General features: G+C 39.9%; 1 protein-coding gene across 1 annotated transcript in view; it reads left to right on the forward strand.

Annotated features, from left to right (window-relative positions):
* The window catches only part of RP1 (RP1 axonemal microtubule associated), a 323400-nt gene that overhangs the window by 119662 nt on the left and 188363 nt on the right, over window positions 1-15375 (forward strand). Inside the window, exons 11-12 of the mRNA XM_023184239.3 lie at window positions 48-79; window positions 257-386. Coding sequence (XP_023040007.3) covers window positions 48-79; window positions 257-386 — 162 coding nt within the window. The remainder of the gene's footprint in view (window positions 1-47; window positions 80-256; window positions 387-15375) is intronic.

The following is a 15375-nucleotide window of genomic DNA, read 5'->3' on the forward strand; positions in this document are numbered from 1 at the left end:
CATGACACTCTGAAATTAATGACCCTCTGTTTCCTTTATCTTCTCAGGGCAGAAGCTGGAACTTAAGAGAAAAGAAACAGTAAGATTTTTTGGGGGCTTTAAGATTATTTCATATAAACAATGTTCAAATGACTATTTGATGTGTTAAAACAAAACAGCCTATAGTGTCTAGTAAGTACTGTTTCTTAGCAATTTCTTCTCTTTGTTTCTTCTCATACTGGTGTTTTTGTTTGTTTTGTTTTGTTTTTCTTTTTAGTGGACTGCAGAAAGCTGGAAGTTTACAAAAGGAAATACTCTTCAGTTCTATAACAAGCTGACTGGAGGGTTTGTCCGTCTGCATCCAGATGGCACAGTTGATGCCATTGGAGAGAAGACAGACAAATATGGTAAAACCATCGTACAAAGCTTGTGGTGCTGGACAGTTCTGGGAGTTAAAGGAATGTAGATTTCTAGACATTGTTTAATTTATAGTATTGTTCTTTTTAAAGATAGCTTTACACAAGTGTTAGGCCATTTAAATAATTTACTCTCTGCATTAATAAAAATGATAAATAGATGACAGGCTTTAAATCTGGGCACTGTGAAAAATATGTATATTTGGCATTAATTAATTGAAGGATAAAATGTAGGCAGTTATAAAAACACCATGTTAAATAATTTGAGGGCCAGAGGAAATAACTAAAATAGTATTCTAAATTTCAGACATTCATAATCTAATGAAGAAGACAAATACAACAATTCTAATGATTGTTGTTTGTAGCTAGTGTCCTAATAAATGTACAAAGGAAAACAAGACAAGGAAAAACTAGATTTGATGTTTAATATCTGCATGTCATGAAGCTATAACCATGAGAATTAACAAAAGAGTAAACTGATAATGGTAGATGTTTGACTATAAACCCAAACCTCCACCTCTTTTTGAATTTGGACCTTTATTATTTAAACAATATTTGCCTGCTACACCTGTGAATTTAACTGTACTTTACTATGCTGGAAACTGTGCCGTTCAGTCTCGAGGATGTGCTGGTGCTACTAACCTACAGCATGTCTCAAAATGTAACCCCTTCTGCCTCATATTTGAGATCCTATGGAACAACCAGTTTTCTCCTGTATGAAAATAAGCATCTGTCTAAAAATACTTCCTAGGAGCTTCTGTTTCCAAAATTATTCTTTAGACATTTTCCTTACCTCAGCAAAAATTGGTTCCCACTTGAGATTACTTATCCACTTACATCAGTCAAAGTGGCCCTTCATCCTATTCCCTGGGTTCTCTGCTGCCACTGTTGTTATTCTTTTTCTTTATTAGTATCCTATATTTGCAGATATGGCCACAAAAATATCTCCCATTGTTAAATCAGAAACTGTGAAGGATCTAAATTGTACCTCACTTGTAGGAAACCACTGGGTCAGAGACCAAGACCATTTATTTCTCACATCAAGTGCACCAGCCAGAGCAGTTTCTTGTGTTGGGTTCCCTGAACTCCAGTCCTGCAGTATCACAATGTGAGTCCCAATGGTACCAGCACAAGCAGTCGGGTACATTAAAAGAGAGAAATTTGCATATTAGGAAACTATGATCTTATATTTTCTATTTTTATTTTTTGTACATATATATATACATATATATTAAATATGTATATATATTTATATTAATATAATATTAATATACATTTAATATATAATATTAATATAAATTATATTAATATAAATATTATATATATATATATATATTTAATCAACTTTTAAGTTCCAGGGTGTATTTGCAGGTTTGTTACACAGGTAAACTTGTGCCATGGTGGTTTGCTGTACAGATCAACCCTTCACCTAGTTATTAAGCCCAGCATCCATTAGCTGTTCTTCCTGATGCTCTCCCTCACCTGGACCCCCACCCCCTGATGTGTCCATTTGTTCTCATCATTCAGCTCCCACTTATATGTGAGAACATGCAGTGTTTGGTTTTCTGTTCCTGGATTAGTTTGCTGAGGATAATGGCTTCTAATCCATGTCCCTGCAAAAGACATGATCTCATTTCTTTTCATGCTGCATAGTATTCCATATTAGTTACGTACCACATTTTCTTTATCCAGTCTATCATTGATGGGCATTTGGGTTGATTCCATGTCTTTGTTATTGTGAATAGTGCTGCAGTGAACGTACATAGGCATGTATCTTTATCATAGCATGATTTATATTACTTTGGGTATATACCCAGTAATGGGATTGCTGGGCCAAATGGTGTTTCAGCTTCTAGATCTTGAGGAATTACCACACTGTCTTCCACATGGTTGAACTAACTTACATTCCCACCAGCAGTGTGAAAGCATTCCTTTTTCTCTGCAATCTCACCAGCATCTGTTGTTTCTTGACTTTTATTCTCCTTTTTAAAAATTTATTTTTTTTTTGTTTTTTACTCTGAGTTCTTGGATACATGTGCAGAATGTGCAGGTTTGTTACATAGGTATACATGTGCCTTGGTGGTTTGCTGCACCTATCAACCCATCACCTAGGTTATTAGTGGGAACGTAAATTAGTTCAACCATTGTGGAAATCAGTATGGCAATTCCCCAAGGATCTAGAACCAGCAATACCATTTGACCCGGCAATCCCATTACCAAGTATATACCCACAGGAATATAAATCATTCGATTATAAAGATACATGCACACGTATGTTTTCTTTTTGCTTTCCATTTGCTTGGTAAATATTTCTCCATGACATTATTTTGAGTCTGTGTGTGTCTTTGCACATGAGATGGGTCTCCTGAATACAGCACACTGATGGGTCCTGACTCTTTATCCAGTTTGCCAGTCTGAGTCTTTTAATTGGGGCATTTAGCCCATTTACATTTAAGTTAATATTGTTATGTGTGAATTTGATTCTGTCATTATGATGCTAGCTGCTTATTTTGCCCATTAGTTGATGCAGTTTTTTCATAGTGTCAATGGTCTTTAGAATGTGGTATGTTTTTGCAGTGACTTGCACCAGTTTTTCCTTTCCATTTTTAGTGCTTCCTTCAGGAGCTCTGGTAAAGCAGACCTGGTGGTGACAAAATCTCTCTGCATATGCTTGTCGTAAAGGATTTTATTTCTCCTTCACTTACGAAGCTCAGTTTGGCTGGATATGAAATTCTTGGTTGAAAATTCTTTTCTTTAACAATGTTGTATATTGGCCCCCACTCTCTTCTGGCTTATAGGATTTCTGCAGAGAGATCTGCTGTTAGTCTGATAGACTTCTGTTTGTGGGTAACCCAACCTTTCTCGGTGGCTGCCCTTAACATTTTTTCCTTCATTTCAGCCTTGATGAATCTGACAATTATGTGTCTTGGGGTTGATCTTCTCGAGGAGTGTCTTTGTGGTGTTTTCTGTATTTCCTGAATTTGAATGTTGGCTTGTCTTGCTAGGTTGGGGAAGTTCTCCTGCATAATATCTTGAAGAGTTTCATTCTCCCTGTCACTTTCAGGTACACCAATCAAAAGTAGGTTTAGTCTTTTCACACAGTCCCATATTCCTTGGAGGCTTTGTTCATTCTTTTTTTGCTAATCTTGTGTTCATACTTTATTTCATTAAGTTGATCTTCAATCTCTGATATCCTTTCTTCTGCTTGATCGATTTGGCTGTTGACACTTGTGTATGCTTCACGAAGTTCTTGTGCTGTTTTTCAGCTCCATCAGGTCATTTATGTTCTTCTCTAAACTGGTTTTTCTAGTTAGCAATTCCTCTAACCTTTTTTTCAATGTTCTTAGCTTCTTTGCATTGGGTTAGAACATGCCCCTTTAGCTTGGAGGAGTTTGTTATTACCCACATTCTGGAGCCTACTTCTGTCAAATTGTCAGACTCATTCTCTGTCCAGTTTTGTTCCCTTGCTGGTGAGGAGTTGTGATCCTATGGAGGAGAAGAGGCATTCTGGTTTTTGGAATTTTCAGTCTTTTTTGCAATCATTTTTCGTCATCTTTGTGGAGTTTTCTACCTTTGCTCTTTGATGTTGGTGACCTTCAGATGGCATTTCTGTGTGGATGTCCTTTTTGTTGATGTTGATGCTATTCCTTTATGTTCGTTAGTTTTCCTTCTAACAGTTAGGCCCCTCAGCTGCAGGTCTGTTGGAGTTTGCTGGAGGTCCACTCCACACCCTGTTTGCCTGGGTATCACCAGCAGAGGCTGGAGAACAGCAAATATTGCTGCCTGTTCGTTCCTCTGGAAGCTTCATCCCAGAGGGGTGCCCACCAAATGCCAGCTGGAGCTCTCCTGTATGAGGTGTCTGTTGACCCCTGCTGGGAGGTGTCTCTCAGTCAGGAGGCACAGGGGTCAGGGACCCACTTGAGGAGGCAGTTTGTCCCTTAGCAGAGCTCGAGCACTGTGCTGGGAGATCTGCTGCTATCTTCAGAGCTAGCAGGCAGGAACGTTTAAGTCTGCTGAAGCTGTGCCCATAGCTGCCCCTTCCCCCATGTGCTCTGTCCCAGGGAGATGGGAGTTTTATCTATAAGCCCCTGACTGGGGTTGCTGCCCTTCTTTCAGAGATGATCTGCCCAGAGAGGAGTAATCTAGAGAGGCAATCTGGCCACAGCAGCTTAGCTGAGCTGCAGTGGGCTCTGCCCAGTTCAAACTTGCTGGAAACTTTGTTTACACTGTCAGGGGAAAACTGCCTACTCTCAAGCCTCAGTAATGACATGACGGATGCCTCTCGCACCAAGCTGGAGCATCTCAGGTTGACGTCAGACTGCTGCGCTGGCCACAAGAATTTCCCCAGTGGATTGTAGCTTGCTAGACTCTGTGGAGCTGAGATCTGCTGAGCTAGACCACTTGGCTCCCTGGCTTCAGCCCCCTTTCCAGGGGAGTGAACAGTTCTGCCTCACTGGCTTTCCAGGTGCCACTGGGGTATGAAAAATAACTCCTGAAGCTAGCTTGGTGTCTGCCCAAACAGCCACCCAGTTTTGTGCTTGAAACCCAGGGCCCTCGTGGCATAGGCACCAGAGGGAATCTCCTGGTCTTCGGGTTGTGAAGACCATGGGAAATGTGTAGTTTCTGGGCAAGAGTGCATCTTTCTGCATGGCATGGTCCCTCACAGCTTCCCTTGGCTAGGGCAGGGAGTTCCCTGACCCCTTACACTTTCCGTGTTAGGCGACACCCCACCCTGCTTCTGCTCCCCTCCATGGGCTGCACCCACTATCTAACCAGTCTTAATGAGATGAGCTGGGTACCTCAGTTGGAAATGCAGAAATCACCCACCTTCTGCGTTGATCTCGCTGGGAGTTGCAGACCGGAGCTGTTTCTATTCGGCCATCTTACCAGCCACCTGATAATTGCATTTTTCAATGTTGAGGTTTTAAAATATTTCACAAATTACTTGATACTGCTCCCTTCAAAGGGTGGGACTTGATTCCTCTCCCCATGAGCATGAGCTGAATTTAGTGACTGTCTTCTAAAACATAGAATATGGTGGAAATGACTGTGTGACTTTCAAGAATAGGTCATAAAAGGTATTACAGATTCCTGCTGGCCCTGTCTCTCGGATCGCTCATTCTGGGGAAGCCAGCTGCCATGTCATAAGGACATTCAAGCAGCCCTGTGGAGAGGCTGACCTTGCAAGGAATAGAAGCCATTTGCCAACAGCCCTTTGAGTGAGTCATCTTGCAGGAGGATCCTCCAGCTCCAGACAAGCCTTTAGATATCTACAGCCCCAACCAACAACTTGATTGCAACCTTATGAAGAGCCACTCAGATAAGTTGCTCCTAGATTCTTGACCTGCAGAAATTGCAAGAAATAAATGTTTGTTTTAATGCTGGGAAGTTTGGGAGTAATATTTTACACAACATTAGGTCGCTAACTACAGCAGTTCATAAACTGTTCTGTAAGGTAATTGCTTACAATATTTTGCTACTCTGGACACTAGGAGGGGCTCTACCTTCCTTTCACACCAAGTTATGGCCAGGAATGGAAAGAGGAGTATTACTCTAATCTCTAATTGTAATCCTCATTTTTTTTTTCTCATGTTGCTGTTTCACTTCTACATTCTGCAGTGGGAAGTCCTGAATATTCAGTGTTAATATTGATGCCTATTTTATGATGGATGCATTTTTTAAAATATTCATTGTAGAAGGCATTGCAAGCATTAGGAAAAAATACTTCTAATATAAAAGTAATTACACGCTTTAATGATAAAAACATTCAATGAACTAGTAATGGAAGGGAGTTTCTTCTACATGGCGAAGAGCATTTATGAAAAACCCACAGCTAATGTAATCAGTGGTTAAAGACTGAAAGCTTTCCGTGTTGGAACTCAGAAAACAATATCCTGAAATATGGTGCTTTGACATGCTGAACTAAAGAAGCAGTCTCAAGGTCTCTCTGATCCCCACCCGTCTAATCCTCTGTCTCTCCCAAAGCAGAGAATGAGGCTATTCTCTGAAGTTTCCTTTTCTACCTAAAAACTGGACCCCAGAGAGGAACACAATTGCCTTCAATTCCTTCCCTGAAATTTCATCAATCAGAGAAGATTAAAACTCATATCACAGAGGAAGACACTGAAAATTTAACACCATTACAGCCCAGATGAAATTTGAACTTTGTCCCAACTATTAATGGTATTTGTTCTCTGGTCCCATCTCATTCAGTTTCCAAAAAGAATCATTCATAAGATAATGCCTGCCTCCAGGTCCATTCATTTCCTCCCCAAAATCGTTTACTGCTACAACCCCACCTAACCTTCCCCTATGGAGCATTTTTACCCCATTGGTTATTGGGTAGCATGCACATTAGAATAAATTTGTTTTTTTTCTCCTATTAATCTGCATTTCATCAGTTCATTTTCAGTGAACCTTCAGAGGGTGAAGGGGGAAGCTTTCCTTCTTTGCCCCTATACCCCTAAATAAAAAACAAGATGGGGATGTCTGTTTTTGCCACTTCTATTCAACATTTTACTGGAAGTTCTAGGTAGAACAGGCAAGAAACAGAAATAAAAGGCATCCAAATAAAAAAAGAAGTAAAACTATATTTATAGATGACATGATATAATATATAGAAGATCCTAAAGGATCCACACAAAAATATTAGACCTAATACATGAAGTCATAAAGATTGTAGGATACGAGATCAACACAGAAAAATTATTTGTATTTTTATGAAGTAGCAATGAACAATCCAAAAGTTAATTTAGGAGAACTATTTATAATAGCATCAAAATCTTAGCAATAAATTCAAGAAATGCAGTCTTTGTATACTCAAAGCTATTAAACATTTTTGAAAGGAAGAAGACCTAAATAGATGGAGAGATAGTCCATGATTGTAAACTGGAAATCTTAAATTTCCCAAAGTAATCTACAGATTCATTGCAATCACTATCATTTTTTTTGCCCCTGAGATAGAGTCTCACTCTGTCGCCCAGGCTGGAGTGCAGTGGTGTGATCTCCACTCACTACAACTTTTTCTTCCTGGGTTCAAGCAATTCTCTTGCCTCAGCCTCCCAAGTAGCTGGGACTACAGGCATGCACCACCACACCTAGACAATTTTTTTTTTTTTTTTTTTTGTATTTTCAGGAGAGACAGGATTTCAACATGTTGGCCAGGCTGGTCTCGAACTCCTGACCTCAGGTGATCCACCCACCTTGGCCTCCGGAAGTGCTGGGATTACAGGTGTGAGCCACAAGACCTGGCCTGAAATTGCTATCAAAATCATAACACCCTTTTCTGCAGAAATGGAGAAGCTAATCATAAATTTCACATGGAGTTTCAAGGTTCCTTGAATAGCCAAAACAATACTGAAGAAGAACAAAGTTGACAGACTTATATTTCCTTGTTTTAACAAGGAAGCAAGATAGCCCATCCACATGTAGGCAGTCTTGGCAACCTTAGGCTCCCCTTTGGTTACTGCCCCTTACTGGTGACGGGGAACATAACAGGAGGGCTCTCTGGGAGGGTACCATCCCTTTAGGGATGCCAACCTAAAGGAAAGAAGATGAGAAAAAATATAGAATATTTGTTTGGGCCAAGGTTGAGGGCGACAGCTCAGGACACATTTCACACTTCAAGGTTGCCTTTGGAGAGTGCTCCGGAGAACAAAAGAGGGCTCACTACAAAAGTTGTTCTTCAGGAATTCTTGCAGGTTTACAGAAATAACATTGGTTAGTGAGTGGTTGAACTATAGGGTGTATGACTATGACATTTTATGGCTACTTGGTGTCAGTCTAGAGCCTGAATAGCAAGTGGCCTCAAGAGGTAATTACTTATCTCAAGGGGGAGTGAGATGTGACTACTGTTACATTTTATTTTATTTATTTATTACACTTTAAGTTCTAGGGTACATGTGCGCAATGTGTAGTTTTGTTACATAGGTATACATGTGCTGTGTTGGTTTGCTGCACCCATTAACTCGCCATTTACATTAGGTATTTCTCCTAATGCTATCCCTCCCCCTGCCCCCCACCCCACTGTGTCCGGAATTGGTTCCTTCTGGTGGGTTCTTGGTCTCGCTGACTTCAAGCATGAAGCCACAGACCCTCGTGGTGAGTGTTACAGTTCTTAAAGATGGTGTGTCCAGAGTTTGTTCCTTCCAATGTTCAGATGTATCTGGAGTTTCTTCCTTCTGGTGGATTTGTGGTCTTGCTGACTTCAGGAGTGAAGCCACAGACCTTTGCAGTGAGTGTTACAGCTCTTAAAGGTAGTGCCTCCGGAGTTGTTTCTTCCTTCTGGTGGATTCATGGTCTTGCTGACTTCAGGAATGAAGCCACAGACCCTCGTGGTGAGTGTTACAGCTCATAAAATAGTGCAGACCCAAAGAGTGAGTAGCAGCAAGATTTATTGTGAAGAGCAAAAGAACAATGCTTCCACAGTGTGGAAGGGGCCTGAGTGGGTTGTCACTGCTGGCTGGGGTGGACAGCTTTTATTCTCTTATTTGGCCTTGCCCACGTCCTGCTGATTAGTCCATTTTACAGAGCACTGATTGGTCCATTTTGCTGATTGGTTCCTTTTACAGAGTGCTGATTGGTGCATTTACAATCCTTTAGCTAGACGCAGAGTGCTGATTGGTGCATTTACAATCTTTAGCTAGGCACAAAAGTTCTCCAAGTCACCACCTGACCCAGAAGCCCTGCTGGCTTCACCTCTCACCATGACAGGCCCCAGTGTGTGATGTTCTCTGCCCTGTGTACAAGTGTTCTCATTATTCAGTTCCCACCTATGAGTGAGAGCATGTGGTGTTTGGTTTTCTGTCCTTGTGATAGTTTGCTCAGAATAATGGTTTCCAGCTTCATCCATGTCCCTGCAAAGGACATGAACACATCCTTTTTCATGGTTGCATACTACTCCGTGGTGTATATGTGCCACATTTTCTTATCCAGTCTATCTTTGATGGACATTTGGATTGGTTCCAAGTCTTTGCTATTGTGAACAGTGCTGCAATAAACATACGTGTTCATGTGTCTTTATAGTAGTATGATTTATGATCCTTTGGGTATATACTCAGCAATGGGATGGCTGGGTCAAATGGTATTTCTAGTTCTAGATCCTTGAGGAATTGCCACACTGTCTTCCACAATGGCTGAACTAATTTATACTCCCACCAACAATGTAAAAGCATTCCTATTTCTCCACATCCTCTTCAGCTTCTGTTGTTTCCTGACTTTTTAATGATTGTCATTCTAAGTGGTGTGAGATGGTATCTCATTATGGTTTTGATTTGCATTTCTCTGATGACCAGTGATGATGAGCATTTTTTCATGTGTCTGTTGGCTGCATAAATGTCTTCTTTTGAGACGTGTCTGTTCATATCCTTTGCCCACTTTTTGATGGGGTTGTTTGTTTTTTTTCTTGTAAATTTGTTTAAGTTGTTTGTAGATTCTAGATATTAGCACTTTGTCAGATGGGTAGATTGCAAAACTTTTCTCCCATTCTGTAGGTTTCATGTTCACTCTGATGGTAGTTTGTTTTGCTGTACAGAAGCTCTTTAGTTTAATTATATCCCATTTGTCTATTTTGGCTTTTGTTGCCATTGCTTTTGGTGTTTTAGTCATGAAGTCCTTGCTCATGCCTATGTCCTGAATGGTATTGCCTAGGTTTTCTCCTGGGGTTTTTATGGTTTTAGGTCTAACATTTAAGTCTTTAATCTATCTTGAATTAATTTTTGTATAAGGTGTAAGGAAGGGATCCAGTTTCAGCTTTCTACATATGGCTAGCCAGTTTTCCCAGCACCATTTATTAAATAGGGAATCCTTTCCCTATTGCTTGTTTTTGTCAGATTTGTCAAAGATAGGATGGTTGTAGATGTGTGGTGTTATTTCTGAGGCCTCTATTCTGTTCCATTGGCCTGTATCTCTGTTTGGTACCAGTACCATGCTGTTTTGGTTACTGTAGTCTTGTAGTATACTTTGAAGTCAGGTAATGTGATGCCTCCAGCTTTGTTCTTTTTGTTTAGGATTGTCTTGGCAGTGCGGGCTCTTTTTTGGTTCTATATGAACTTGAAAGTAGTTTTTTCCAATTATGTGAAGAAAGTCATCGGTAGCTTGATGGTGATGGCATTAAATCTATAAATTACCTTGGGCAGTATGACCATTTTCATGATATTGGTTATTCCTATCCATAAGCATGGAATGTTCTTCCATTTGTTTGTGTCATCTTTTAATTCGTTGAGCAGTGGTTTGTAGTTCTCCTTGAAGAGGTCCTTCACATCTCTTGTAAGTGGTATTCCTAGGTATTTTATTCTCTTTGTAGCAATTGTGAATGGAAGTTCACTCATGATTTGGCTCTCTGTTTGTTATTGGTATACAGGAATGCTTGTGATTTTTGCACATTGATTTTGTATCCTGAAACTTTTCTGAAGTTGCTTATCAGCTTAAGGAGATTTGGGGCTGAGACGATGGGGTTTTCTAAATATACAGTCATGTCATCTGCAAACAGGGACAATTTGACTTCCTGTTTTCCTAATTGAATACCCTTTTTTTATTTCTCCTCCCTGATTGTTCTGACCAGAACTTCCAACACTATGTTGAACAGGAGTGGTGAGAGAGGGCATCCCTTTCTTGTTACATTTTAAATGCCTCTCTGGGCCTGACAATTTAAAGGGACTAGCATTCCTCAGATGAAAAGTTATTTCCTTTCTTGAGGCCTAAGTTGGCATACACAGCTACTTCTTTCAAAGTCAATTACTAGGTTAAAAAGGATATTAAGTCTCTTTATAAGTATTGCCACATCTCTTTCCAGAAGTTATACCAGTTTTCACCGTCATCAGTGGTGCATGAGTCTTAGACTCACTACACTCTTGCCTTTAAAGTAGAAGTAATAACAAATACATAAACTTGTATATGTATATAGGTTTTTTTCCATAAAGCATAACTAGTTAATGGGGCTGTATGCTCTACCCACTTTTGTTTGTGACACAGTTTTCTATTTACTTGGCATCCCCTTTCACTGTCAGTGGTGCCCAGTGACAGTCAGTTATACAGTCACCATATCTCTAATACATACTTTTTAAATTTCCAGTTCCAGTTTCAACTTAAGTGAAGTGACAATTTAAAGAGAATTATTTCGTAGGGGATATAGCTTCTTAAATCTTCTTTGTGCTTTCAAGACAAACTTTTCTGAATTTTAAAAATTACTGCTTTGGTAAATAATTTGTATGGTGTATTGAAGAGTGTAATACCTCTTCTCCCTTTGCTTCAACTTAAAAATAAATGTTATTGTGCCTGTTGTTCTCTAATTCCCTTTGAATGGATAAAAATATAGCTAATTTCAATACCTGCCACCTGTGTAGATTTTCTTTGGTCTCCTTACCTATATCTCCTTTGTACCTAATGGAATTCCAGTTCCTCTCTGAGATCATTGCTAATAGTTAATCTACATAGTTTTAGGCCGTATTTCTAGTGAATATCTGGTGGTGATTAGCTGCTATTCTTGTCTCTGTCTGGTTCTCTGTACTTGGTTTTAATTAAGAATCTGAAAAAAGGTTTATTAGTATATAACACTAACTGTACAATGTCCACTTTTTCTACTACCCAGCTCTTACCACATCTTGACTATACTTCTCTGAAATCAAACCCCTCTATTTTCTGAGCAGAGTTTGAAAGACCTCCTTTGTTTTAAATTGGAAATGAATGTGCTCTAAATTGGATGTTGTCTGGTTCAGCCCCCTTCACTGAGAACTTCAATCCCCATATACAGAAAGAAACCTTGGGGAGAGGAGATGTCAGGGGAGAAGAGGATTCTGGATGTTTTAGAAATACATGTACATATTAATAGTAGGGGAATGGCTACTGATTTTTCTCTGGGATGTATGCTGTAACTCTCTGACTTAAGTATATAGTACGAAGTGTGACACCTTTACCGAGCTGCAGCAAATCGGAGCTATTTGTATCAAATTGCTGAATTTCTCAATTCAGAATCTCGCAAGAGATCTAACATTAGTTTCAAGTGTTATACTGCATGTGGTTGCAACAGGGAGTATTTAATCTTATGTTTTGCTCTAGAAGCTGTAAAACAAGTTTTAAACATTTTCCCCCACCACTACAAACATAATCATCTCATGTTAAAAGCAGTCTGCTAGCAACCCAAAGCTGTCAACTGCATTTGGTAATTTAAACCTTTACTCTTCCGTGGCTACTCTTTGCCTACTACAAAAGGCTCTGGGAGAGAAGTTGCATGTCTAAAATCAGCTTCCTTTATTCCCTCCTGGGTTGGGAGATAGCCATGAATGGATTTGAAGTAGAGTAGAAACACTTTGAAGCTAAGTGCAGGCCAGATTTGAGGCATATGGAGGAAGATTAGAAAAGGAAAGACCAGTCAGTAGGGTTTTGTAATGTGTCAAGCAAAAGGTGATGAGGACTTGGAGTACTTCAGTGGGAGTACTGATGGAGAAGAAAGAAAAATTTGAAGAATTTCAAGCAAGCAAAATTGGCAGAGCTTGGTGATATATTGGAAAAAGAATGTTAAGGGAAAAGGATTACTCTAAGGTTTCTGCTTTGGGTAATTGAGTTATTCATTGAGTCACTAACTGAATTAAGAAATGTAGAAGGATTTAGAAGGATTAGATATGGAAGCTAGGAATGTGTGGAAAATTATGAGTTTTAGTTTGTGCATACTAAGTTTGAAGTGTTCATGAAACATCTAGTTGTTTACATTCAACAGTATATGAACCTGATGTTAAGGGAGAGATGAGTGGTGGAGATATAGGTTTGAGATTTCTCAATTTATAGATTATTAAAGCAGATTTCCCAGGGAGCGAGAAGAAGAGTGAGAACGGTAGTCATTTAAAGATAGAAACCTAGGGACACCTTTGAGTGAAGAGCATGTAGGGGCCAAGGGAAAACTTCCCCTTTCCCCTGTGAAGATTCACTAAAAATCACTGATAAAATGCAGATTAATAGTGGAAAAAGCAACAAGTATTTTGTATTTAAAAGCATACAGGTATTAATAGGATAAAAAGCATATAAGTTTTACATAACACAAGAGCCTTCAGAATGAAGACCCACAGATACAGGGGAAGCTCTCCATTTAAATTATATATATTTAACAAAATATGAACAGCCATGTAGAAATAGGATTGGACAAAAAAGGTAAAAACTAGTACTAGACTGTTTTTTAGTAGACTGAGTGGGGAAACCTAGCAAGGCCTGTCTGTCTAGATTCTTCTTGGCCTCGCTGTGCTACATTCCTTCCTTCTGGGTGTGGGACAGGACCCTCTCTGGTTAGGGGGTCTTATGACCTACAGTCAAGGCAGATAAGATCATTTTCTTCATGGCCAGTTTTTCCATAGAAAGGGAGGAAGAATGTTAGAAAAATATTTTTAGGTGTCATGACTGGCTTTGGGGAGATGGGGCTCTGGTTTCTATGACCTGCCTTGGAGAAGAGAGATTCTAGTTTCTGTGGCTAGCCTCCAGGGAGAATGAGGGGCCAGTGGAAAGTCAGAAAAAGCTTTTGCTTCTGAGACCGCTTCTGAAGGACTTCATTTTGGGATGTTGTTTTTTGGGACCCTACAATAGAACAAAGAATGAAGTGGGAGACCAAGAAGGAAGCTCGTGAGGTGGGAGATGGTGGAGTTTCAAACGGCATCCACAGGTTCAAACATAGTAAAGAGGCAAAGTGCAATAAGGATTGAAATGCTTCTGTTGGATTTGACCAATTCAAGTTTATTTTGGTGAATGTGACTAGATCCAATGGATGTTAGTATTAGCTGGGAACTTTAAGGTAATGTAGCCTTAACCCTTATTTTTAAAGATCAGAACATTTTAGATATAAGAACTTTGATAATTTTTATCTAGGTTATAACTAAAAATATTCCTTGCACAACATAGGTTTTCAATAAATGATGGTTGAATGAGTGATTGAACTCTTTATTGGCAGAGCCAGAACTAGAAATCATACATCCAGATTCATGTTGTAGAGAAAGCTTTTTCTCTACTGTTTTAGGTTTGAATGATTGGGACTCTGAGAAATAACTGACAATAGACATGTATCAGGAGAAAATACAAGGTTTATTTACATGTGCACACCATAGGTAAGGTGGAAGTGCTTAGTAATGAGTAACTTACTGAATAGTAGAGGTAAAGGTTTATATGCCAACTTCACAACAAAAAAGGGAGTGTTTAGGGCTTCCATTGGAAAGTATGGAACATTCTATTGGACTTCCAGTAATGTGGGGGCCAGTGGCACCTGTATTTTCAGGAAGGGGATGAATACAGCTGTAGTTCCTGGAGTATCTGCCTAATGCTTCTTTCTGTTGCTGCTGATTGCTCAGATGTTTTCAGCTTAATTTTAATGCCTCTTCGTGGCCCGTCATGCTACCAAAAATAGAGTGGGCTTCTTCAAGGAGATGGGCACACCGGGTTATCGGGGTGAATGCATCAATCTGCTCATCTGCCGACTGAACTAGACCTAGGTGCCAAACTGTAGTAAATTTTTATCAATGAAGTGGAAGCATGTGTTTTTGTTTTTTGGGGGGGGGGGATTTTTATCGAGTATCTTCAGGGAAGATTATTTCCTGCATTATTTTCAAAAACTGGAAAGGAAGGGTCAAAAAAAAGATAGTATCTGGCCGGGCGTGATGGCTCATGCCTGTAATCCCACCACTTTGGTAGGCTGAGGCGGGCGGATCACCTGAGGTCGAGAGTCCGAGACCAGCCTGACCAACATGGAGAAACCCCGTCTCTACGAAAAATACAAAAATTAGCCAGGCATGGTGACACATGCCTGTAATCCCAACTACTCGGGAGGCTGAGGCAGGAGAGTAACTTGAACCTGGGAGGCGGAGGTTGTGGTGAGCCAAGATTGTGCCATTGCACTCCAGCCTGGGCAACAAGAGCAAAACTCCATCTCAAAAAAAGAAAATAAAATACAGTGGCTTATGTTCATGGCAAGCACCTCTCATCACAGTCTGGTTCCAAGGAAAAAATTCCA

Source organism: Piliocolobus tephrosceles, chromosome 7 (genome assembly GCF_002776525.5).
Source record: "Piliocolobus tephrosceles isolate RC106 chromosome 7, ASM277652v3, whole genome shotgun sequence".
Classification (NCBI taxonomy): domain Eukaryota; kingdom Metazoa; phylum Chordata; class Mammalia; order Primates; family Cercopithecidae; genus Piliocolobus; species Piliocolobus tephrosceles.